We start from the raw sequence: 26,329 nt of genomic DNA, 5'->3' as shown, positions 1-26,329 counted from the left end.
TTTATACTGCATAAAATGTCCCTTTTCGTTTACTCAAACTGTCGCATTCTGGATCTAGAATTCCAGAATGCGACAGTTTGAGTAAAGATAAATAATTGACGAGGTTATACCACTTTCTTTATATAGCTTCCTATATAACTCAATAACTGAGTACCTACATTATATTTTGTAACTTTGATGCAAGTGATAATATAGTTATCTAATCTTATTATTGTTTTTAAAGCATATCTACTATACCTACTCATAAATGAGTTCCTATTTTCATAAGTGCATAGTATATGTACTATGCACTTATGAAAATAGGAATTATTTATTATTTATATCTAAAAGTATAATTACATATGAGTGACTTATTTAATTTGACGTATACATAGGCATACCTACAAATGCATGAAATTATGTCTATGGTACCTGTGTGCAGAAAGGTACCGAATACGTCAAATTAAATTAGTCACTCATATGTAATTATACTTTTAGATATAAATAATAAATAATTGCGAAACAACATAAATAATATGAATAATGCTAAGCTATTGACTAATATGATACGTACGTATATTTCAATTAGGTACTCCGTTATAAATATTTTATACAATGTTAGATATCTACATTAATCGCGATTTCCAAAGACTTCATTACAATAAAATATATTAATATATAAATAATTTATTCAGTCTAGTAATACCATGGTTGAACCAATATAATCTGAAATACTGGTTTCAAGAAGATACCTAATATCTTGAGTTTTGTCATTTATTTGCAAAGGCTCAATCATGCTGTCATTCTGTCACGGAACTTTCTATTTGCTTATAGGATCTAGATCTGGAATATTTCAAAATATTAGCAAAATCTACCAAATTACTTTAACAAGGAAAGAGAAGATTGTAGATATAATAAAAGGTAATAAGGAATTAAATATATATATAGATATTTAGTCCATTGATAGTAATGGAGACTGTAATATTGCTAGGACATTCCTACAACCAAGCCTTCAGGCGGTATGCCCTGAAAACCATTGTGAATTTATTACATGTAAATTTATTAGGTACGCAGGGGAAACTAAATTCATGCTATTATTTTCTACTGGTATCACGCCAGCGTGCAGATACGCATGTATCCGTCAGGCAGGAGTTGACCTTCAGCCGCTCCATAAGTCCTTCCGCGGATTTGGAGTGCCATTTGCACTCGCCCCCTATCGTTCGGTGAAGCTGTACCGCCGGCCAGTTGCGAACAACAGCATTAGAGTAGTCTGAAAAAAAAACTGCGGATACGTCATTGCGGCTGCGTCGCAGACGCAAATACCCACGATTTTTTTAATAAGTAGGTATGGCAGGTGCCTTGATTATTCTCCAAGTGATAACATAAATCGGCCGATTCCCTGTCCCATTCTAACGGGGATCGAAATTAGAACGTCGTCACCCATAAGGCCTACCTCAATTTTAAACTTAATTTGAGAATAGTTAAAAAACAAGTGATACACTGATATTAAAAATAAATGAGTGATACTATTCGATACTGGAGTTACTAATTACAAGACATTGTCATATTTAATAGATATTAGCTACTTCTATTCATTGCCCTTTCTCTTATTGTGCTGTTTAGACAAAGCTGCACGGGCTTCCAAATCCAAATTGGCCAAAAAGATTCGGGTAGCCAAAGGATACTATAGTTTAGAAATGGCTCCACCAACGTTTAACGAAATACAGGTATTTCTTGTAATAAATAATTATTCCTATTCTCGTTTAGGGATGGCGTATGAGACTAAATGACGGAAGCACAATAGTACCGCATTTATTTTCCATTTCTTGCTCCGAGGTAGAGTTTGTATGAAGTCGTATTCTTGTACCTCTGTATTCCCTACTTCAGCTGCCAAGCAGTTTCGTCACTACATAGTATAAAACAAAGTCGCTGTCGCTATCTGTCCCTATATGTATGCTTAAATCTTTAAAACTACGCAACGGATTTTGAAGCGGTTTTTTAATAGATAGAGTGATTCAAGAAGGTTTATATATATATAATACACCTGTGCGAAGCCGGGGCGACTAGCTAGTACTTTATAAGATGTGTTTTCTTTGATGGAGAAGATATGTTAGTGAAATGACAGAACGCAGAGATATAACAATTAGTCCTCCAGAATTGAAATTCACGACGTCCACGAGTAGTCTCATGAGATAATTTTATTCAGTGCCTTTTTACAATATAAAAAAAAGATAAGATAAAAAAATATACCTGTATTTTTTTATGAATGATAATGAAATGGTGCAGTCGTCTGCGCTAACGGTTTAAGCTGTTGGGGCACCAGTGGAGGACGATAAGACGAATATGAGGTCAGGTCACTTAGCACATCGGACTAAATTACCGGCAATTTATCAAAATAGTTTCCAGGGGAACCGCGTGGAGGTCAACCTGACTGTACCATACATTGCTAGCAATAGCTTTATCAGTCCACATTACTAGCAATCCCTTTCCCTATACATCTATATTATCAAATCATAAGCATCTAATTTTTGCAAAAAGCATAAATCTTAAATAACCATTTCATTACAGAAACTGCGGACAGACTTGGCTGTGGTAAAAGAATTTCTTCAATCGGGTTGCTACAAATTCCTTACGGTGAAGCAGGCGTGGTTACTTACCCTAATCACCATTGAAGTGGCGTTATGGTTTTATTTGGGCGAAACTATTGGGAAAATGCATATTGTGGGTTATAAAGTATGAAAATAACTCACACTACTTATTTCTAAAATGACTAAATAATATATATAATTATATATATACATTCATTGTCAAATAAAAATATTCACTGATACTATTATAGAATACTTATCAAGATCTGTCTATTTTTTAACTTAGTAGCTTCAAATTAATTCAAAAATACAAAATTGTATTCAACGAAGTTTATTTATTTATTATTTAATTATTTTAAAATGCTTATTAAATTGTTGTAACAAATAAAAATTGTAAGTTACTTAACTACCCATTCTTACTCACTAATGCTTATTATGAATGCTAAACTAAAATGCTGGTCTGTCTGTTTGTACCAAACCCTTTTACGTCTAAGCGACTGAAGAATATTTGATGCGAAATTAGGTTTTATATTTGATACCGGACTTAGACTTTATCTAAAAAAATGGTTATAGGCGTGTATCTAAAAAAACAGACAAAGCCGCGGCAAACACCTAGTTTTATATAGATAATCAAGCAATAAGTGGTAGGTATTTCCATAGTAACAAGATGTGTAAAAATATGCATTCTAAATCATGCGTGTTATGAAGGAAGTATTTAACATTGAAGGTTGTAGCAACCCTGACCAAGTCTGATGAATTGTGTTTTTTATAAGTAACATGACGGCATTATATGTTGATAGGCAACTGTTGTAAGTAGTAGACATTATGGTAGTAATAAGCACATAGTGTAATAACTACGTATAACGCTTATTTTTTTTATGTACTTGGACTGCGCCAAACAGGCTGACATGTCCACCTAATTGTAAGCAGTGACAGTCGCCTATGTGAAAATTACGACGGATATTACGTTATCATGTGATACCACTCAAGTGATACTATTCTAGAGGACTTTGAAATAAGTAGGTACTTCTCGGTTCTGTGTGTGATCTACGATGTCCGAAACATATTTTACAAAGCTGCTGTTATCGCTACAGTACAGTAATTTCGAAGGTGTTTGGTAACAAACATCGCAATATGAGAGTTTAATGTATTAGATATATCCCTGGACATTTCACACAACGCCCTCTGATTCAAAGTTAGTGATTGACTGATATAAATATGTACTTAGATTTTTTTGTAAATAGACATAGAAAACACCCAGACCGACACAAACAACTCATGAGTAGGTACAAATGATTGTACCGTGCGAGGAATCGAAGTCGCGACCATCGGAAGAAAAAAGGATGTGCTAATCCGATGTACGAGGCCGTCCGTCGAAGAATTTGAGATTTAACGCCAAACTAATCTGTATAAAAGATAAAAATTATCAAATAAATACTTCTCTACGTACCTAATTACCATTCTTCATTTTATTTTTATTGATAATTATGCTTCATTTCAATTATAGGTGTTCAATGTTACAGACGTGTATTAATATTTTTCGCAATCAATTACTTATTTGTAATTTATCTGGCTAGTATTACATAAAAATACGTACAATTGCAAACTCAGACATCTTTTTTACCCTCAGTTTTGTTTCCTCATGCCGTACTTATATTTATTGAGTGACGAAATTAAAAAAATAAAATTTGACAACTCGTTCAATATGGCGGCAAAGGTGCAATGCGGTGTTTCCGCGGAAACACGAACCAAAGAATTATGATTCAAATGCCGTCAAAAACTTTTAAAAAATGATAGTGTGTGTATCTTGGTGGTGCTCGTAATAAATTAATTATTCCAATTTTTAACAGTGATTGTTTTAATAGTGTTTGTATCGTAATGTTGCGGCGAGTCAATTTTTATTCAATATGTTTCGCGTTCGGTCTCAGTGTTCTCTTAATCCTAGCTGGAAGTCGGTATACAGATAACACAATTTATCGTCCATCCTCTGAGAGCAGAAGGAATATAAAAAATTTTTTGAAAGTCGAGGATGGAGAAGACCATTTACTGCCTGTACCTACGAATCAATATGATGGATTAGCGGACACAGAAAAGTTGTTAGAAAACACTCGAAACAAAATCAAAACAGCGCTCATAAATTACAATTTCTCTTATTCTGGTGTACAAAAATTGGAAGATTTACTCATGGAACAAAATGGACAACCGCTTAGAAGTGTAATCGTTTCAACTTGGAGGTCAGGAACAACATTTCTTGGAGAAGTATTAAATGCTATGCCAGGTAATTATTACCATTATGAACCTCTTTTAAAATATGAGATTATACAGATAAGAGGTCCTCCTCATGCCGAAAAAGCTGTGAGCACTATCAAGAATATGTTAAAATGCAACTATGATGACATGGAGGACTACTTCAGCTATGGCAAAGGACATGTTTTTCAATTTAGCCATAACACAAGACTATGGGGCCACTGTAGATATAAGAGAGAGCTGTGTTTAGATTCAGAATTCACAGGAAGGTTTTGTAAATTGTTTCCCTTCCAGAGTATGAAACTTGTACGTTTGAGATTACGTCTCATTGAAGAGATTTTGGAGGACAAAGAGTGAGTATACTATAATTAAAGTTGATTCTTGACAGTCAATCCTAATAATCTAAATCTCTTTAAAGTTTAATTTTAATGTAATCATTTTCAATAATTATGGTATTATGATTCTTATTTTCTATAGAGTACACTCCTGAAAAACCTAATCTATGCAATGGTAATGGAAAGTTATATTTTATACATTTTGTTTAGAAAATAAATAATAATAATGTTCTATAAAATTTATTGTTCCACCAAGTTTGTATCAAGATTAAAGATGAGTAAATATTCAATTACTGCCTGCGACTCAGAAAAAAAAATCTTTTGGCACTTTCACATAGTAATAGAATCATATCCTATACTATCAATTTACTATCTTTATATGACATCTTAGATCACTATCTTTTAAAGAAAATAGTGATGTTATGAAATACATCCATAATAAATGATTATTTTTTAATTGTAATATACTAGATTACTTAGTGAACTTCTACTCTTTTTCTGTAACTGAAATTACCATGATACCCTTTGTATATTGCCATCCAAGAGAACAAAGACATTATGCCCCTGTACTGGGTAATATAATGGCCCTATCTTACTCTTCAAACAAACACTTAACCAAACAAGTTGCTTGGCAGCAGAATTATGTGGGACAGAGGTATATCACACAGGTGACTTAGTAGGAAGTTAATCATAGTATTCTATGTACTATAATAGACATGCGTATGATCATACACCCATACATTTAAATTATCTGAAACAATTAAAGATCTAAGAACACTGTTTGACCACAAGTAGAATATTAAAAGGTTTTCTTTAATTTTTTTCAGCGGTACTTAAAATTACTAGTTTACTTAGTGTTTTTTAGGGTGTTTTAACCCTTGTGTTATTGTAAACAAAAAAATAATCCAATTCGTGGTTTTTGAGTTTCAGTGAGACTAATAAACACCAATAGATTTTTGAAAATTAGGAATATTATATGATTATAAATTAGGATTATTATTTAATTATAGTTTAATCATGATTTATATCATTATAATCTAAATAAGATAACTACTAATTAATTGTATATCCTATCTAAAATGCAATATATAATGTATTTAGATAATACACATATATGAATATTTTATAGGTGCACTTGATTTTACTTTATCATATACCATTATCTAAATTAAAAATGGTAAGGTATGATATAAGTTTGATTGATATGATGTATAATATATGGTATTATATATGATACATAGATATATAATATGAATATGATATAAGTCCTCTGCGCTGGTACCTCGGTCTCATCTGTTTCGGCTGTCAATCTGCTTGCTTTTTGAGACAAGGCTGTCCAATCACCGGCAGGACATTTTAAGAGGCATGAAATTAGTTGTTATTATCGCAAACACTACTTGATAAAGTAATATTTGTAGTGCTAAGTAATATTTAGTGTTCATGTATGGAAGTGAGTGTTACCACTTACCGTCAAATGGGTCATTTGCCTGTTTGGTTTTATATAAAGTAACTTGTAACCTGACTTATTATTGTGGATTTATGTAATGGTTTTGTTAAATCCAATAATTGGATATTTGAATTTTTGCAGTAGATTAGTATAGTAAGTTCATGGTTTTTTTGATATGACGTGTAACCAGACAGAATGAGGTAAACATTCCACTCTATTAACAATCCTCTTCCCCCCTTAAATTCTTATTATGAAGGATCACTAAACCTTAGTTAGGTTAACTCAACCTTAAGATATAGATAAACTAATATATTGGTCTCCAATTTCAGACTTAATGTTAAAGTGATATTATTGATCCGCGATCCTCGTGGTGTGATGCAATCAAGACAACATCGTGACTTTTGTCAGCCCGCTCCAGACTGCTGGCGGCCGGAGCTCCTATGTGCTGACATGATTAGTGATTATGTAGCTGCTGGTAGGCTGCTTCCAAAGTATCCCGACAGACTAACGTGAGTTGTAATCCGAACTAAAATTATAAATGCGAATGTGAGTTTATTTCTAATCTGCTGAATTGATTATCATGATTTTTGGTATAGAGATATTGGATACTGGAAAAGAATTATAATTTTAAAATATTGGTGGTCGATTGGGGGCAATGTTTTAATATAAATTGCAAAAATCTTATATTATATAATCTTATCTAATATTAAAAGTCAACATGGAGTTTATAGTTTTATAATTATACAAAGTTATTTGATATTGAATTGAATTTATTAAATTTAAGTCAAAGTGTATCACTATCAAATCACTATATTATCATAAAAATGATTAATGTCTTCAATGTCCCTAAGTCATGCATTAATATGCAGAATAATATAAATGTAGTAGTAATATAAGTAGACAGATAGATTATCTAGAAAATTGGTAAGGCCAAGATGCCTTTCATATTAAAACTCTTTGGCGTGGACAGAAGTATTCAATAGAAAACTTACTGAACCTATTTGAACGAAATATTTATTTCGGCTGTTCTTTTAGGGTCCTACTATATTACATTGTAAATATATAAGTAAGTACATAGCATTAAGTATGTACCTACTTAAGGGGGTCTTCCTATGTGACGGCCTGTTTTTTAGGGATATTTTAGGATTTTTTTTTTTCTACGACCAGTAAATATTTAGAGCTTCAAGTTTTTTATCATTTATTAACACATATTTGGACAGTATAAATATAAAATTTCAGCTAAAAATATTCAGTCAAACTAGAGTTACAGCGCTCTGAACACCCCCGCCTCGAAAAAAAGAGCTCCCACTTCCTCCACGATTCCGGCTGATCGGCTTATCTGAAAAAAAAAAAACGGCGTTTTAATTTGTAGGCTTAAAAGCACGGAATGACCTATAATCAAATGAATATAAAAAAAATTGGATTTTTGATAGACATTTGAAATAAAAGTTGCAAATTAGGCGTTTTTTTTTTTGTTTTTTGCTATAAAAAAATCGAAGTTTTGAAAATTTTCGATTGATAATAGTTCATTCCATGCGTTTACATATATTGAGTGTGCCCTGTAAATTTCAAGTAATTCGGTCCAGCCGTTTCTGAGATACAATGGAGGAAAGTTTGAAAAACACAGTTTTGAGAAAAACGCGTTTAAAGTTTCAAGTCCGTTAAAAACTATTAAAATATCAACTTACTCTCAATCGGCGATGCCTGGTCCATAGAGTATTCCTTCCTCTTCCTCGTGAAACTCTTTTAAAGCAGATTGTTCAGCTCTTGAGTCAATCCTGGCTTGTTTAATGACATCACTTACGCGCCGCTCAGAGCGTAAGATTCGCTTTTCATCCCGTTTCTCAACATACGCTTGGGCTTCACGACCAACAGGGCATCCCATAATCGACATAACTTTTAAAATACCTTGAAAACCTTCATTAAAGATAATAACTGCTAAGTAGCTAACAATTTCAACAACTTTGGGACCAGAATGAAGATGTTTAGGAGCGAAAGTCCAAATCAAAGAATTCAAAGATTCGTTATTGTTTTGTGTCTCTGCTCCTAAACAACGAATAAATAATTCGTCTTTCGATAAATCTTCGAAAACCGGTTTGATAGCTTCTACTTGCGGAATTAGAGGTGGTTTATCGTGATGAAATTGGAACATTCATGTTCATGTTATTTTTAAGTTTTTTGGCCGAAGCTGATGTAAATACCGTATCATTTTGGTGGGTAAAACGGTTTCCACTAAACTTTCTTTTTTTACTACGACCAGGATGAACATTTCCACTCGTACTTCCTTTCCGTCCACTCATTATGAAAAAAAATAATTTGTAGCTGTTGCTCTCTTCGAAGTTCAACCAAGACTAAAATAACTTCGGTAAAATATTATAACAATAGAAATTTCTGTTTAAGTCTGTAGAAACGTGTCTAAACTTGTATAAACAAATATATTAATAAAAGGGAGGCCAGGTATAAAGCCGACGGTACACAATAGGCCCGGTCTCTAACTGCCAACTCACCGCTCCGAACCGCTATTTTTTACCCGCTGTATCTTTAAAACGACTTCGAATTTTCTAAAATCGCTTTACTACCGTATTCTAGACATGTTAAGGGAGCAATTTATGAAAAAAAAAATCGATTTTTTCAACCCATCACATAGGAAGACCCCCTTAAGATGCCTGTCATAATAAAAGTACTTTAGGAAGGCCAGAAGTATACAATAGAAAAATTACTGAACATATTTATAATTAAGTAATTATTAGTTCCACATAATAACTATAAAATATTTAATTAAAATTAGTTAAATAAAAACAGATAACAAGTTACAACTTGGACTCTCTCTTGTGAATAAATGACTTACTTACTTACTTACTTGTATGTAGGCACATAGAACTTAAAGGTGTTTCTAAATTGGATATACAACTGAGATTGGAGTTGGAATGCTATTAATAAAATAGTATTAGTTTTAGTTTGTAAACTAATAGAGATTTTGTATTTCTAGTGTGCAAAGGTATGAAGAGCTGGCGCTGAATCCGAACATGACCTCGTACAAACTGCTCAACTTCCTAGGTCTGAGTGTAAATCCGTCAATAGAAGAATTCCTGCACTCCCATACTAATGTAGAGGCGGGTGGTGTTAGTTCCACCTTTAGGGTTTCCCGTGATGTGCCTTTCAAATGGAAAAACGTGTTGGATTTTGATTATGTTGAAGAGATACAAGTGAGTTACTTTCTATTTTCTATGGTAAAGTATAGTCTACTACTTTATAGTTCATTCCTATAGAATATAACTTAGTAAAAAGGTAAACAAATAGGTGACTGACCTGCCCATAGACGATTAGTTTATTTGTTTATTTTGTTTGCAGATGTCGTGCAAGGAAGCGATGGACTTATGGGGTTACGAGTTGGCACAGAATGCTACACAAATGGCAAGCAAAGAATTTAATCCTCTGAAATCATACGAGATCATCCCGTGATATCACACCCTGTAGAAACAAATTTTATACTCGCAATGAAAAATGCGTGCTAATGCATTATGCATATACGGTACGTATAATAATATTGGAAGCCTTTATATTTACTTCGTTGGTTGGTAAAATTCTAAGTTACGTCACTGTTTTATCTGTTCGTTACAAAGTAGAAAATCTACTTATAATAAGTATTATATAAATCCTTGAAAAAAGTAAAAGGGTTTAATAACCGCGTTGTTTGATTATAACTACAACGGAAATAATGATTTCGGAATCCTTTGTTTTCTCCTCAAAAATCTGGACTAATCTGAATTATTTCTCCGGAAATATTAATATTTGATTTCAACATTTACATATACATATCAATACAACACAGCTGTGATACATTGGATCCGCACTTGACTTGGCGAACCTGTATCGCGGAAGTCCACAAAAGGAATGCTATTACAGATCAGAGAGTTACTATTCGAGTTCATTTGTACATTATATATGAGAATGGCTGTAATACAGAATGGCATTTGGCTATGGCTTTCTTTATTTATATTTTTAAATGTGTTTAGGAAACATGATTTTAACAGTTTGAACTAAGTAAATTTTGTGATATTGAAAATTATTAAAATAAACTACATAGGTATAAAAGAAAGTAACAACATTGGGCAATGCATTTTAATTTTTATGGAAAAAATATTCTAATGTTATTGTCCAGTGTGAAATAGGATATATACAAATGAGTATATCAAATACACAGGGTATGTTTCCACTTAAGCGACCATTCTTTAGTATCTAATCGAGTTATTAATTCAGTATATAATAGTCGACAATATATTTCTATTTTTATTGTTTCAGATGTTCCATAGTCTTACTTTATCGCATTGAAGATTCGTTGCCTTCTATGTAGAGTAAGTGATGCATTGCTATTGCAAGAATCAACACGGTACTTCCTGGAAAGTATTTATGATTTATTTTCATTTAATTTATGTATAAATTGAATTTACATTTATTATATATTTATTATATTAATAATTTATTAGTTAATAAGTTATCTTACATTGTAATTCTTTGAAGTAGTTGCTATGATTACTAATGTATGAATATTATTTATTTTACATTATAGTTATCGACAGGTGTACTTAAATTATGAAATTTCTCGGTATACGGTAAATATATTTACCGAACACAATGTATATATCTATGTATTTTAATATACATACAAAAGGGTGAGAAAACGTATACTTCAATATTAGTAAAAAATGCTATATGCTAATGAGATAAGAGTAAAAATATGCAGTCATTTTTCAAATTTTTACTCTTATCTCGCCCCAGATACTACTTCAAATAATTACAAAATTCAACCCTAATGAATGTGTATATTAATATATTGATTTAGTATTGTTGCTATGATTCTCCTTAGTAATTTGAGTACTTTTAGCCAAAGTAAGCCATGTTAAGGCTCACTATGAAATAATTGTATATTGTTCTAGGACTAGTAATTTGTTTCGACTGTTGACTTTATTTGACTTTCTGAAGACTGATCACAACTCCTGTTTAATAATTATTCTTCCATTAAATAAAGTATAAAAGTATTACAATAAACAAACACAAATGTTCGAATAAATTGTATGAGCTCGGGTTGTGCACTGCACCGGGAGTGTGTTAATATATCACATTGTAAAAGATGGACCATTAATTAGGTTAAATATGGGAATTGCTTGAGATAATAGAAATTATGCATAATCTAAAACGACGTGAAAGCGTTTATATATGCAATTCTCATTTTTATCGCTTGCGTTTTAATTATTAAGCTTAGGCAATTAATATTTTTAGCACTCACGGAATTGACGAATTGTTGATGCTTCCATTGTAAACGCGTTGATTGTAGTTGTACTGATTGTAATTTCAAATTTCAGAAATGTAACCAATTTTATCATTTGAATTGGGTCGTCACTTTTCAGCTAAATTCTTGAAAATCTTTTCTCTTCCATTTCAATTTTCATAGCACGACAATACATGTTTATGCGACAAATAAATGTTTTGTACTTGTATACCAATACTAATAACTAATATGTTTTATACATATCTATATAATTACACGTATGTAGGAAAAGTGGTATAAAGTAAAAATTGTAACTGTATAGTCACCTTATTTGACTTTAAAAATTAAAGACGTTTTCAATTTTATTCTATTTGTGTTATCTAGTGAGATATGTGAAATTCAGTATTTTTATTGATTCTAAAATTTTTATGATTTATATATTATATAATACTCTTGATCTGTAAGAATTTTATGACGACATAAGTATTTTTTTAAATTTCTAACCAAATATTAAATGTTATAGGAACATGTATTTTTTGGTTGTTCGTTTTTATTACACAACATGTATATATCAAGTGGATTATATAGTTGCCGATGGAAGTATCGAACGCTGATATATAATCCAATACGATAAATCAATACCCTTATCTGTGCAATAAAGAAGTAAATAGTTCTGCATTGCAATTACATAAACATAGAGCTCTCCATAGTTTGCAACTAGATGGCCTTCTGTGAATTGTACCGGGTGATTATTATTGGGGACTATATTCGGTAGGAATAGATATTACGAGTTGTATATATGCCCTACAATTACAACGGGCTATTCACTTGGTATATACTATTGTAGGTGGCTTAAAAGCTACAATTTTGCCTATTATTAGCAAATGCTATTGTAGTGCAATTAATCGGGGTGCTATATATGCACTATAGCCATATAAATATCTAATCGTCACATTAATACGAGTACAGGCCTAATTTTAGATAGATTACAGAATTCGAAGCTATTGCTCGATTTTGCACTAATTGGCATTGGAATGAAATTATAAAATAGAATAGTATTAGATATTGTACATTGAACAAACGTGCTCATTTTATGTTAAGTTTCAGATATAGGTAAAACAAATTGATTTTGTCACTCCGTCTTTACTTATTTGTAAAGCAACACATCACAGTATGCTGTGCATGTTTCCAATTGCTATAATACATGTAATTCACCTTTAATTGAATGCTATAGATGATTAATTCATATGATAAATGTATTTGAAATGTATCTAAATACCTGGGAGCACAGAAGCAAATATTATTTATTGAATATTTTGTCAAGTTACTTCGATCAATTATACTAGTAGATATCAGTCGACTAAGTGAACATTGAACTCTTTTTTTAAACAGATACAGTAAATAAGTAGGTCATTATAGTGGTTTGTATTTTTTGATTAATTATTTTTATTCTATTTTAATGCACTAGGCTTATTTTGACAACAAAAGAACACTATATTTTGTAGTTAAGGTTATATTGATACCGATGAATTGTTGTTTTGATAAGTTTCGTTATTTACAGTAAGTTCCTACAGTGAAATATTTAATGATGTTCCTTTGATGCCTTTTATTTATCTAATTGGTATTTTTGATCGAAGACTTTCTACAAATAAAACACCAAATCGAACACCAATTTATATATAAAAATAAGGTTTATAAGGTATCATTGAAATATATTTAATTGTTATTAAAATGTTGTACTTATAATAGTTCACGTGTCGCAAATTAAACATAATCGTGTTAGAAAGGAATAACTGTTAGGCAAATTGTTCTAGCTCCGTCCATAAGAATGTGCGATCTCGATATTTTAATATCTAAATATCGTAATAAGTGACAAGTTCCTGAAATGATATGTTTATTATAATTTATATGAAACAAACACAACAACACCTGCCGCTGACATTGCAAGCGCGTTTTTTATATTATTTTGTCATAATCTAATTCATCTATAACTACCATATGCAACCTGTAACAAAGTTCTATGCTAATATGCTATAGAGACTGAATTTTGTTATGATGAAGGTAAACTTCGCAACTACCGGTTAGATTTGAGAAATTCTTTTACTGTTAATTATATATACTAATATAATTAACAGCTCATAACAGTGAGTTTTGTATATGGTACTACTACCATATACAATACTCACTGTTATAAGCACCTCAAAATAGGGTAAGCTTCCGGGGCGAGCCTCTAAATAAATTAGAAAATATAGCTTATTTGCATGTTACGAAAAAAATACTTTAAATAAATAACTTTTACATTATTGCCGAAATATTTCTCGTAATTTTGCGTAAAAGGCGCTAGGAAAAGTATTATTTAAACAGCATTATCATTTTAGTGGCAGAATATTTGATTTTAAATTGTTGATACAGAACAGACTGCTCTTATAATTTAATAAAGTGCAATTCGCAAGTTTAGACTAAATGGCGTTACTCTAGTTTGGCCTAACTGGACTTCTTAATTTATGTTTAGAGCTGTGTAACGATTTGAGATAAAACATTCATTGATGTTGTTGTGGCTTCGCGTTCGTATAAAGGGCGGATTATTAAAACAATTTCCTTGTAACCACAAATTTACAAGTTTTGTAAACATTGAATGTTCTAATATCTACCATAATACATGGTTAAATTGAGCTTATAACTGCAATATAATACTAGATATAAGATAAACTTCCGCACAAGGGTGAGATTACATACAATATTGTATCTAATATATAAAAATAGATATATACTGTATATAAATAATTTCTTTTTCACGGCAGAAGATATTATGTTGAATAATAATTGCTTCGCGTTATTAAAATTGTATGTTATATTTGAAAGTCAATTCATGCTCAGTAAGGTAATGATATCATATCTTGACTAAAAGTGTATGCCTACATGCGTATACGTGAATGTATTGAAAAACAACGAATGCCCCATGTATATATAAAATTAGCATTTTTTCTAATAGTACAGGCAAAAGCTAGTTAGAGGATTACCTACTCTTTTAACAGCAAGATGAATGAAAGAGTTAGTTTACTTTATTGTCTATGATAAAAAAAATACGATGTATGTTATTTATTATGTAATGAGTGATCATTATTATGAAATTATGAAATTTCTGTATTCATATAAGAAATCAACGTAAATTGAATGTTTTCATTCGCTCTATTCAAATTGCCATTTTTTTTTTTGTTCCGTTTTCCCTTTTCAGGGAAAGGCAAAAGGTTTCAGCTCATACAGCCTCAAATTGCCATTCTTATACAATTCAACAGTCATTAAAATGACTGACATTTACTCATCTGTAAATGTTGTAACCAGAAAATAATGGCGGTACTTGACATACCTATATTAGGATTTATTATTTTGTCGTATGGGGCATTCATATTTGTAGATGTAAGTAGCCTAATCATAATTATTATAACCAATGGAACTATTAATGTAGTGAGAAATTAAGTGCACTTGATTCTAAGGTAGATTGGTAGGGGTAATGGTAAATACGATAATATAAGTATTTGAATGTATTAATTTTCTCGAAACTTCCAGTGGTGTTTGGTTTTGTAGTGTAGATAACTTCTTCAATACTTCAGTCACTCCTAGTGACTATAAAATGATATATACTCCGTAGGTTAAAATCTTATACTTTGAAAAAGTCATGCCATTGTATAATAACAGTTTCATGACTAACATATATTTATTAATTATATATTAAGTTATTAACCTATATTTATACAATGTAATCTTTTATTTGGACTCATAAAATATAGTCTTATTTATATAGTTAAATCATAAAAATAAATAATAATTTGGACTTTGTCTCTCTTTCTATAGATTAATTAGTTTTAACGTAACTATACAATGATGTCATTTACACATTAACGCAACATGGTAACTACCGTAAACTAATATTATTATTTTCAAATAGCCATCTCAAAGCTAACAATAACTGACACTGCAAATGTTATTATTTTCATTAAACAGCCAACTAACAACTAACAATTTCACAAAATTATTTTTATTTATGCGTCTACAGTAAACGATAATTTAGTTTTAATTAAATTATCTTAGAAAATTTAAAAACAACTATTTGTATTCGGTATTTTACTGCAATCAATTGTTAGCAGCAAATATTCCTATTGTACGTAAAAAAATGCCCTAACTTAATAGTGTTAGTTTAATTTCGTACATGCATTTTAGATTGAACGGATCTAGTCTATTTTTCATAAGAAACTTCCTAAACGGAAGAATAATAGTAAATAAAGAATAATAAAGCTATTATTATTCATGGTTCAATACGTAAATAAAAAAATTAACGGTCAATGTACTTGCGGGTATATTTTTTAAAACCGCTCTAGTCATTCGAAATACATATAACTGTGTTGCATTAGTGTGTAAGAATATAATTGAAAGCTTACAATGTACACGTATGTCAATAAAGCCATCAATTATTAATTATTAAGATAACATGCTTCCTGATAGATCGGACAATATAATATATTCAGTTATGCCTTAAAGTAATACTGGTAGTGATATAGGTAAGATTTATTATTGAATTGCATGTTAGTTATACATACATAATAATTATTTATACGTACTGGTGGCTGGCTGGACCCAGTGTAGATTTTTTATCATATCATAGCATATCATAAGTTATACACTATTGTAAGGTGTTTATTGAAAGCGTTATATTATAATAAAGTGCCAGAGGTTCCTATGAATGGGATTCATATATAATAATGAGATATAACAGACAACGAACGTCGAGAACTGGACGTCATATTATGACATTGACGAAAGGTTTTATTTGATCAAGTGTTTATTGTAATAATCCATCAAATACGTGCATAGCGTTCCTTTAAAGATGTTTTACCGTCACTTACACTATGCGGGTTCTAATGCGGGAAAGCTATGCACGAAATTGACAGAAAATTCATATTGTTCACGATCCTGAGATTAACCTTGTAAAAATAGATTTTTTTTCATAAAAATAAGTGTAGCAGATGTATTGTGTTTACGGATATGTCTTGTTATAAGTATTTTAGTGGAAAAAAATAACATTTTTGCATACATAAATATATTTTTACATGTCTCACAACATGTGTAGGAGAACAAAAAGATTTTTGGTAGTATTATGGCGTTAGACCTCGTTAAGTGAGACGCGGAACTTATTTCGAAACGCACATCGGACAAATTAAATATAATTATTGACTGCACGTAAAAAAGCGTTGACACGCTTTTAATTTTCGCGCATATTTTTTGTTTGCCGCGGATTTTATCTACAATAAGTAGATATAACGTTACACCAATGTCTCCGTGAACGAGGCCTTTTAAATTTCCATGCATTCTTCAACTGTTGTGCTTAAAAATACATTATATATACAGCTATATTTTATTTTTTGTTCTATGTGATATTTTTGCTATTGTTATTTTAGAAAACAAGTAGTTTTATTGTGTTATCGATCATATCAATTATTTATTTTCATCTATTTTATATGTACGTAGACATAGATTGTAGAAGTTTATTTTAAAATGTGACATATATAGTTTAAGTATTGATTTCAAATTTCTTAACGCCAAACACTTGTTAAAACGATTATTATTTAATAAGCCAAACACGAACAATATTTATGAGCAATATGTAATGTAATTCGCATTGGCCCATACATACGAATGACGTGGTAGAATTTAAGGGTAGCCTTACTAGTATAAGAGTTACGATTGAGCTAAAAGGAATGTTGAAACTTTACTTAGTCGATCATAGCACAGCCACCGTTATTATTGCAAACATTGTATCATCATTTTTTATTTGAAGTTGAATAAAGTTACAATAAATAAGCTGTGTTTATATTATACTATAATAATAATAATATTACGCTTACCGACGACCTACGTAGATCTTATTATATTTATTGTATATCTTTCGCATAATAAAATATGTACATTTAATTCTTCAAAGCTGATACTTGTCTCCTCAAGTAGCTACTTGGCTCATGTAGATTATTGTACTTCGCGATCAAATTTCGTCTACATAGGTCTTAACCTTAATTATAAAAATCACAACAATGCTCCACTATAAAAAAATATATATTGTATCCACATTATCATAAGACTATGATGTTTACAGATGATGTAATTATACATAAGTTATATAAACAACCATCAATTAATGGATTCATAGCTTACTCTTCCTAAATTGCAAATAGTAGGTTAGGGTAAGTAGAGTGGAAATATAAAAAAATACAAATAGCTTAAATATTGTCACTTACATTTTTTATTTAAGTTTATTTTAAATAAACTATATCTATAAAAGAAACCTAATATTCTCGTATTTGATAGTGCTATAACGGAAAAAGTAGGTACCTATGGTTCTGTCGAAATAACCTGCGTTGAGCAGTTTAAAATTTTTACCTATATATATTTTACTCAAGTACAGTTACTTGATTTTTAAATATACATAGAATTTTTTTTAATATGGTACATATATGTTATTAGTATTTGTTATTACATATCTAAGGAAATACAATTAATAAATTTTTACAAATATTGCAAACACAACAACAATGAAAATGCATACGCATATCGTCATAATAGACATATTGAAAATATTTCGTACGATACTGGAGTAATCTGGAGCAGAGTTAGTTGTTCGCCACGTGTCTGTACTAATCTCTTCGGGCAAGTTAGACTGAAATGCTGCAAAACACATTCAATATTATTTTAAAATATTTCCAGCCCAGTTTCTAGGATCACAAAAATTAAAAAAATAACAGGCCTATTTATACATGCTCTGTAGATAATTGAATAGTATAATAATCTAAATTACGCCTGCAGCCTGAACCGAGATTCATCTTTCTACTCCTAGCCGTACCCTCAGACTAAAGTCGTTTCCGTGAGGCTAGAGACCTTCAGCCGCTCCATAAGTCCTTCCGCGGGTTTGTAGTGCTATCTGCAGGGGGAAGGGGATTGTTAGTAAAGTGGACTCATGCCCACATTACTAGCAATGTACCATGCCAGGTTGACCTCCACGCGGTACCCCCTGGAAACCATCGTGATAAATTTCTGGTGAATTTGTCACGATGGGCTGACTGACCTGACCTCATGCTCATCTTATCATCCTCCATTGGTGCCCCGCCAGCGTAAACCGTTATCGCAGGCGGTGCAACAATACATTATCATCCTTAAAAAAAAAAGTGCTATCTGCATTCGCCCCCTATCTTTCGGTAAAGCTATAAATGTCAGCAGCGGCAAACGACATTAGAGTAATTCGAAAATTAAATTATGAAGGTAGACTTTACAAAAAGTTATCAGCTGTATAAATTGGGCGAAAGAAAAATGGTACGGAATCATGACATTGTTATCCTCCGTCCAGAAGTGTCAAATAATGATGTAATTGTATATATAGGCGACGATTATCACTTACTATTATATAGACCATCAACTTGCTTACCGTTCCATTTAAAAAAATAATCCATAAAACAAAATCAGTATCTATTATTAAAATTGACAATTAAAATTTTTGACCATTTAGATCAAAATATAAACATGAAAAGCTTTTTGTATAGACAACATAAACCGAATTTAATAAAATACAAACAGTTAACTAACCACCATTATTGGCGATGACCACTAAAATAACGAGCCATTGTAGTCTTTTCATTATTAATTGTGAGATATAATATTCCAACAGATACAATGCAATAAACCACAGATAAATGTGAAGTCTTGATAAATTATGATGGGAATTGGCACTAGACTGAGTTTTATCATTTTTATTAAGCTTATCAGCAGTTCTGTTATTGTTTTGTTTGTTATTTAAACCTGTAGCTTAGTAGTTATCAATAATACGGGAAAGTGGTACGGAAGTGAAGAGTTCGTCCGATATACGCAGATACGTAGGTATAACAGACTGATATTTCCCGCGCAGAACCATGGATCTTTCGTATCAGATTTTTTTTATTATAAATTATTACTTCACCGCTGGAGTTCGTACAAGTTTTCAGGTGTTTTAATCTCAACCTTTTACTAAGTTTCTTCATAGACAAACATTTTTTAAAGTATAATATATGTCGTAAAAAATATAATTTACTTTTATTTAGTACAAAAGACCTTATATTTCATAGAAATAAAACGTAAGTGACAAGGTTAGCCAACCTTTCGTCTCTTATTTCTGGGAAAAGAGGGTACTCCAAAAACAAATCGGGAATACTTACATCTTTGGTGACTAGCGATTTGGCGTGAAGATATTCTCCACAAAAAATCCTAAACTCATATTGGACTCGTATTTTCAGTAGTTATCGGCTTTGCCGCTAGTGGTAGGTACATCAGTCGTTAAATTAAGAAATTTAGAAATAAAATAACTTTTTTAAATAATGTTACTTTTACTTAAACATTATCATTGTATCGTAATCGTCCGAAATCCTTAAGGATATGTTTTTATATTTGTTAAAATAATCTAGTAATACTGGAGATATATTTGGCTCAGGAAATATAACATCTGAAAATATTTTAGACAATAAATTATTTCATTATATATATACTCTACCATTCTATAATAGGTACAATGATGAATTCAAGCTGATTGTGTTTTGATTAAAAAGGTGGGAGATAGGTAATGAAATTACTGGGTAGCTAATACTAGTTAAACTCAGGATGTCAATGAGCGATGCTACTGGCGTTTCGGCATATTTTCTATGTCGCAAGAACAGACATAGCAGAAATATAAAATATGTATGATAGAAGTTCTATTTTTAAAACCTTACGAGTTAGGACAATTCAAATAAACTGGTTTTATTGTAGTGTGCCTATACAAAGAAGTTCTAGAAATACATAATACTCTTCAGAGTATCAACTGAGGTGCATTTCACAGACGGTTGAACAAATTTGATGTCGTGATTTTTTGATAATTATACCGACATTGTTAATTAGAAAAATATAATATTATAAATTTATAAAGTTTATATTTTTGAACGAATTATGGATGGGATATAAATACACTATCATAATTCATTAGACCTGATCTTATTCTATGTCCGCCTTTTCATTCTTGGCATTTTGATCTTTTTATTTACCTTATTTTTTAATTGTACATTATTTTTGCTGTTTCCCCCATTTTATTGTAATAAATGTACAATAAAATGGGTAATTCTATGCAAATCGCTTCGCTTAAACATATTTTCATAAATAAATGATAATAAATTTACTTCCTTTTATGTATTATTAATTGTCATAATAATATTAACTAACTTAGAGCCCATAGGATGAGGGTCATCATAGTCAATATACATGCGATTACTCCAAGTATGTTTAATGCTAATAATATGTATGTCCGTAGTGAGCAGGCGCCTTCATTGCTGAAATAAAAATACTCTTTATATAATTTTAAACTTTCGTCCGGGTCTTAACATGAATTATTTTATGGCAAATAAAGGTATTTACCTCTCGTGAACTTTCGTTAAACAATCTAGTGACGGTAGATGACGAAAAAACTGCTGTCACCTATCTACATTGACATCGCTGTTACTCCAGTCATTAAGATATATCTTTATATAATTGTCTAAAATCCACGGTTCCACCGAGAATATTAAATATTCTCGTGGAAATATCATACTTGTGATATTATCACTTGTATGTCTTAGGTACATATTTCTTACCTTGTATAAAACTTATTATGAAAGCTTTAAATGTTAAAGTATTTTATAATTTTCTTTTGGTGAAAATAAACGAGATCGATATATTTGCCGTTTACTTAGTTTTGTGGTGCTCAAGAAAACCAAATTTAATATTAACAATATCAGTAACGACCCACAGGAAATAAAAAATAAAACTTATCAAAATCGATTAAGAATTGAAGCTCTTCAAGTCGATTTATAAAAAAAATATGCCTATAGTTTTAAATCTCCCACTATATGACATAGTATTCGGCCCGTTTAAAATAACAAGTTGCGGTTCATAGTTCACTATAAAATTTTACCAATGCAAAACTTTGGAATTTTAGTAGCCAGACTAGTAGGTACAATGTTTTCTTTTATTCTATTACATAAAATATATTAATAGGACGTCTAACATTCAAAGTAGGGTTTCAGTTAGGTTTACAAGGTCCAATCAATTTACTGGCCGATTCGTTTAGGTAGAGGTGATACACGTGTCAATGCATGTGACGGTAAAGGACTAATAGTTATTATTAATTTTGGGTCGGTGAGTATACCACTTATATGTCAAAGTGGTCTACTCTAGTTTCGTTAATGTGGTAAATGGCTCAGAGTATGCGCGATCCCATGTGCACGTTTCGTAAAAAATAATATTTATATCGTTAATATCCTCAGCGCGGCGCAAGTCGTGCTAGTCGATATTAAAACCATGTGTCCAACGTCAACGAGGACGACATCGCAAAGGCAAAAGTGCTGCTCTTCAAGTCCATTAACAAAGGCATTAGATGGTGTCTCGCAGACGTGACGGTAAACAGACCAGCTTGCAGAAAATAATAAGGCAGTTGACGACGTGCGTGCGTGACTCTGACGACGTGCCGACTTCTGCGGCAAGGAACCTAAATGAACTTCCTCCCGTCATATATCGAAAATGTCGAATATGACAGGAAAGAATGGCCGACGTGACGTTTCAATGCGTCCAAAGAAATTATTCGTGAGTTGCGCAAGGAGACACTGACGTCAACCGATTTCGTGTCACAGCGGGTCACTCGCAGCCCGCGAACTCTTGCATCGTTTCGCTTAAATGAACCAAAAACGGCATTGAATATTGATTTTATGCGTGCTGCCACTAGTATTCGCGAAGATGATGGCTTCATCGTGGTGCAAAAGAAGAGGGGCACAAAAAAGCCAATCGGAACCACTAGGGCACTGCACCCATTGGGCCCAACCTCTTGTTGCTTGATGCAACACCGACCACGGCAATGTACCTGTTCCGCCTATAGGCGGACGGCGTACATTATAGGAGGTGGATGGGACACCAGGATATTGTCGACTATATATGAGTAACCTGACATTGAGAGTGATGCAGCTGGAGTCGAATCACAACGAGAGTTTCGAGGCATGTATGGACCGGGTGTCCATCAACATATCTTCATGAAGGAGAACTACTGGCTAAAGGGGGTGGTATATAGGCGGTGTATTGAATTACAGATTATATTAAGCGTTTATTTTATTAGATAATAAAAATTATAAGAAACCAACTAATAAATAACGATCATATTGTATTTGCAGAATAAAAGATATTTATTAACCTCGTTACGATAGCTTGTTCCATTAGCGATGAAATTTATTAATATCCTTTACCCACATATACTTTACAATTTTTTTTGTTGTTTTTCTTTGTAATATTACTGATATTATTGGAAATACAATTATTAATTTCTTTAAAGAACACTATTTTTTATGGTCCTTTTTTATTTATTATGTTTTACGTCTCTGGACACAAGGCCTTTTGAAAACCTTATGAGTAAGTGGGTAATAAGTATGTCAATATAAACAACGTCTTTCTATTTATTGACGTGTATTCCATAAATAAATCCGTGCACATAATATTAATAATATTGAATAGCTATAAATATAATTAGTAATGAGACTAATGAGCTATTTAAACTAAATAATTTTCCATCTAAATTGTGTGAAGTACCTATGCTTATCTCTTAGAAATATGATTGACATATATTTAAGGTGTAAGATTTCAGGCCAATAAAATTAGGTACATGAAGTCTTTAAGTAATCTATCTTACAGTCAAAATTAATATACTTTTCCCCGTTTAAGTATGAAGAACTAACAAACAAAAAGACTTTCGAATTTGAATTCATCGTTATACCATATTAGGTGAGATCGTCAATAATACCATAACATAATACTGCCATCTGTAGAAATTAACGTCAGTTAGACGAGTCATCATCGTTGTCTTGCCTATTGTTTATTTAATTATACTTGTCTTCGAGCATTTGTAAAAATTAAATGGACTATAGGAAACTAAGGGTTTAATACGCAGCGGTAATAAATATAGCGAAATACAAAAGTAAAATACGTATATAATTGGAAAATTGAAAATTTACAAACTATAGAAGACACCGAATACATTTTCTAAATATAAAATTCTAATCACAATGTCTTCTATGTGACCAGTTATAAATTTATCAATAAAAGTTCTAGTAGAAACAGAGATATGAAGCAAATTAATTCATTACTAGTATAGTTTTTTTTATATTACAATCATCTCTCAGTACCACAAGTGTGTTTTTGCCGTACAAAATTGTGGAGCCAACCCCCTCTCATCCCCCAATCACCCCGTCGTTACTGTATGAAATAATTTTCATTGCCCAATTGTATATATTGTAAAAGTGTGGTTCTAAGTAGAGCTTTCTCAAGTAGCAGGAGATTTGAGTGGAGGCATGAGTGTTCATTAGCTTTTGTACTGATTTCGTTTCTGAAGATATAAGCAAGTACGTACTTGACCAGGTTAAAGAGCGGTTTGGATATGAAATGGACAATTCTGTGACAACAATCACTCGAAATTGGAAAATACTACTATGTAATAATAATACTAAGCTTATATAAATAGTTTGTATACCTTAACTTACACACATATTTACAAAAAAATGTACCTATGTTGTGATATAAACATAATTATTTTTATATAGGGTTCTGACTTTAAATTTCTTTAAAATAACAAACAATCCATAAACCGTTTATGCATAATCATATTTTAACAACATAATTTTGTTTAATAATTTTATATATAGTTAATACGATCACCTACTTTATATCCTTGCCTATGTTGAATTCTTGCGAAACATACTATAAATACAATATGTGTGTGCAGTAAATGTACCTTCATATAAGTCTAAATCTACAAAATGATTATGTCCTCGTACTTCGGACCGAAAGCTATGACATGACAAGAAATCTCGAAATATTATAACATCCCTACACTTAGCAGTTATGATACACCAATTATACTAGATGTAAATCATAATAGCAACTCGTCCATGACACTAGAAATAATATTCAGTAATATATTATAATCTGTTATAAATATGTCGGTCCCATTGTTCATTAACATATCATAATTTATATTGTACAAACACCTTATCAGTTATCATTAAAATTATACTCAACTAACACACCACTGGCCTTGCAGTATTACTAACCGATATGCTATGCTTAGCTAGAATGCTGTAAATAATAATCCCCAAGACAAATTCACATAAGGCTATATAATCTGTTTTGAGAGTCGATAGTCTAGAATAAGTTGTAAAAGGAGTTGGTACAACACTAGTCATGTCACAGACACTAGATTCACATTTCTAATCACGTCACAAGAACATAATAAATATAGAGTATCAATCATTAAGTATATAATTTATATTGGTCAAACCAATACATGATATCAGGTTTGGAGTCAAAATTAAACAGAGCTGCAAAAAAAAAATCAGAAAACACCCACTCCACAAAGAATCATAGTCATGATTGTATGGTGCGAGAATCGAACCCACAACCACTTTCAATATTATAGACATTCGTATTTCTATCATTTGTCACCACATCATTGTATATCACATCAAATACTCCAACCTACAATGGCCACACCAACCATGTAGATATTGGTCTATTAAAGACAGCACAAAATTATGAAAACAAAAATGTAAAACTTTCCTTATTTTGAACCAGATGGTGCTGTGTGAATTCTCATACAAGAAACAAAAAATATTAATGTAAAGAAGGAAAACTTGAAATAAAACCCAATATCTACATGGTTGGTGTGGCCATTGTAGGTTGGAGTATTTGAGGTGAGACCTGTATGAAAATGGGTCATCAAAAATTCCGAATGAACGATGTAGTGTTTACCATGACTGTAGTGTTAGGTTATGAATATACCTCTACAAGGTTTAGGTATCGACCAATATGTGACGAACTTATGACGAACACTGAATTTGTATAAATATGACAGTCGGCAGTACAATATTTACATATATTGTCACTGTAACAGTTGTAAAAATATAATTAGCTGTATATTTTTTGTATTAAACAAAACTAAATATTGTAATTGACGATTTTTTTAATCAACTATTCTTATGTTGTTGAGTATAGCTGGCCTTTGACCTACCTTGAACGAAAATGCAGATTGATATCCAAAGCCGCGGTTGATTACAAGGAGTGCCTAAAGACCAACTTATTCAGACGTAAGATACAACTTTGATCATAGAGCACCCGCTAGGAATTCGAATATCCCCTTAGGCTGCCGTAATTTTGATAGCAGTTAGTAAGGACACAGATAAGATAATATTACATATGATGGATTAGGGCATAAAAGTTCTACGCTTTTGAGACTTGGGTTAAGTTTACGTATTTACGTTTGAAACTGTATTATTACATACCTACTGTTAGTATTTGCTAACAATTTACAATTGTAACAGGTTTCAATTGAAAGATTTTTCGATTCTGTATG

The 26,329-nt window shown here is 31.4% G+C and overlaps 2 protein-coding genes across 2 annotated transcripts; both read left to right on the top strand.

Annotated features, from left to right (window-relative positions):
- Positions 1-435: 435 nt before the first annotated feature.
- On the top strand, positions 436-2,754 carry LOC131842936 (ATP synthase subunit g, mitochondrial-like). The gene is made up of 4 exons (XM_059191510.1): positions 436-549; positions 814-900; positions 1,603-1,706; positions 2,548-2,754. The coding sequence occupies exons 1-4, from the start codon at positions 516-518 to the stop codon at positions 2,716-2,718; spliced, it is 396 nt and encodes a 131-aa protein (XP_059047493.1). The 5' UTR covers positions 436-515; the 3' UTR covers positions 2,719-2,754.
- Positions 2,755-4,285: 1,531 nt separating this feature from the next.
- On the top strand, positions 4,286-10,992 carry LOC131842932 (carbohydrate sulfotransferase 4-like). The gene is made up of 5 exons (XM_059191505.1): positions 4,286-5,167; positions 6,926-7,105; positions 9,586-9,802; positions 9,948-10,128; positions 10,899-10,992. The coding sequence occupies exons 1-4, from the start codon at positions 4,446-4,448 to the stop codon at positions 10,056-10,058; spliced, it is 1,230 nt and encodes a 409-aa protein (XP_059047488.1). The 5' UTR covers positions 4,286-4,445; the 3' UTR covers positions 10,059-10,128; positions 10,899-10,992.
- Positions 10,993-26,329: the final 15,337 nt, after the last annotated feature.

Source organism: Achroia grisella, unplaced genomic scaffold, assembly GCF_030625045.1.
Source record: "Achroia grisella isolate CSIRO2021 unplaced genomic scaffold, CSIRO_AGI_Agris_v1 utg2671, whole genome shotgun sequence".
NCBI lineage: Eukaryota > Metazoa > Arthropoda > Insecta > Lepidoptera > Pyralidae > Achroia > Achroia grisella.
The sequence above is the reverse complement of the archived record's forward strand: the minus strand, read 5'-3'. Positions and strand labels throughout refer to the sequence as shown.

Bases quoted from the DNA above. Each gene is read 5' to 3' on its own strand.
- LOC131842936 (XM_059191510.1), top strand. From the start codon at position 516: ATGAATAATGCTAAGCTATTGACTAATATGATAC. The intron at 550-813 runs GTACGTATATTT...ATTTGCTTATAG, and splicing joins GCTATTGACTAATATGATAC to GATCTAGATCTGGAATATTT. The intron at 901-1,602 runs GTAATAAGGAAT...TGTGCTGTTTAG, and splicing joins GATTGTAGATATAATAAAAG to ACAAAGCTGCACGGGCTTCC.
- LOC131842932 (XM_059191505.1), top strand. From the start codon at position 4,446: ATGTTGCGGCGAGTCAATTTTTATTCAATATGTTTCGCGTTCGGTCTC. The intron at 7,106-9,585 runs GTGAGTTGTAAT...TTGTATTTCTAG, and splicing joins AAGTATCCCGACAGACTAAC to TGTGCAAAGGTATGAAGAGC. The intron at 9,803-9,947 runs GTGAGTTACTTT...TTTTGTTTGCAG, and splicing joins ATTATGTTGAAGAGATACAA to ATGTCGTGCAAGGAAGCGAT.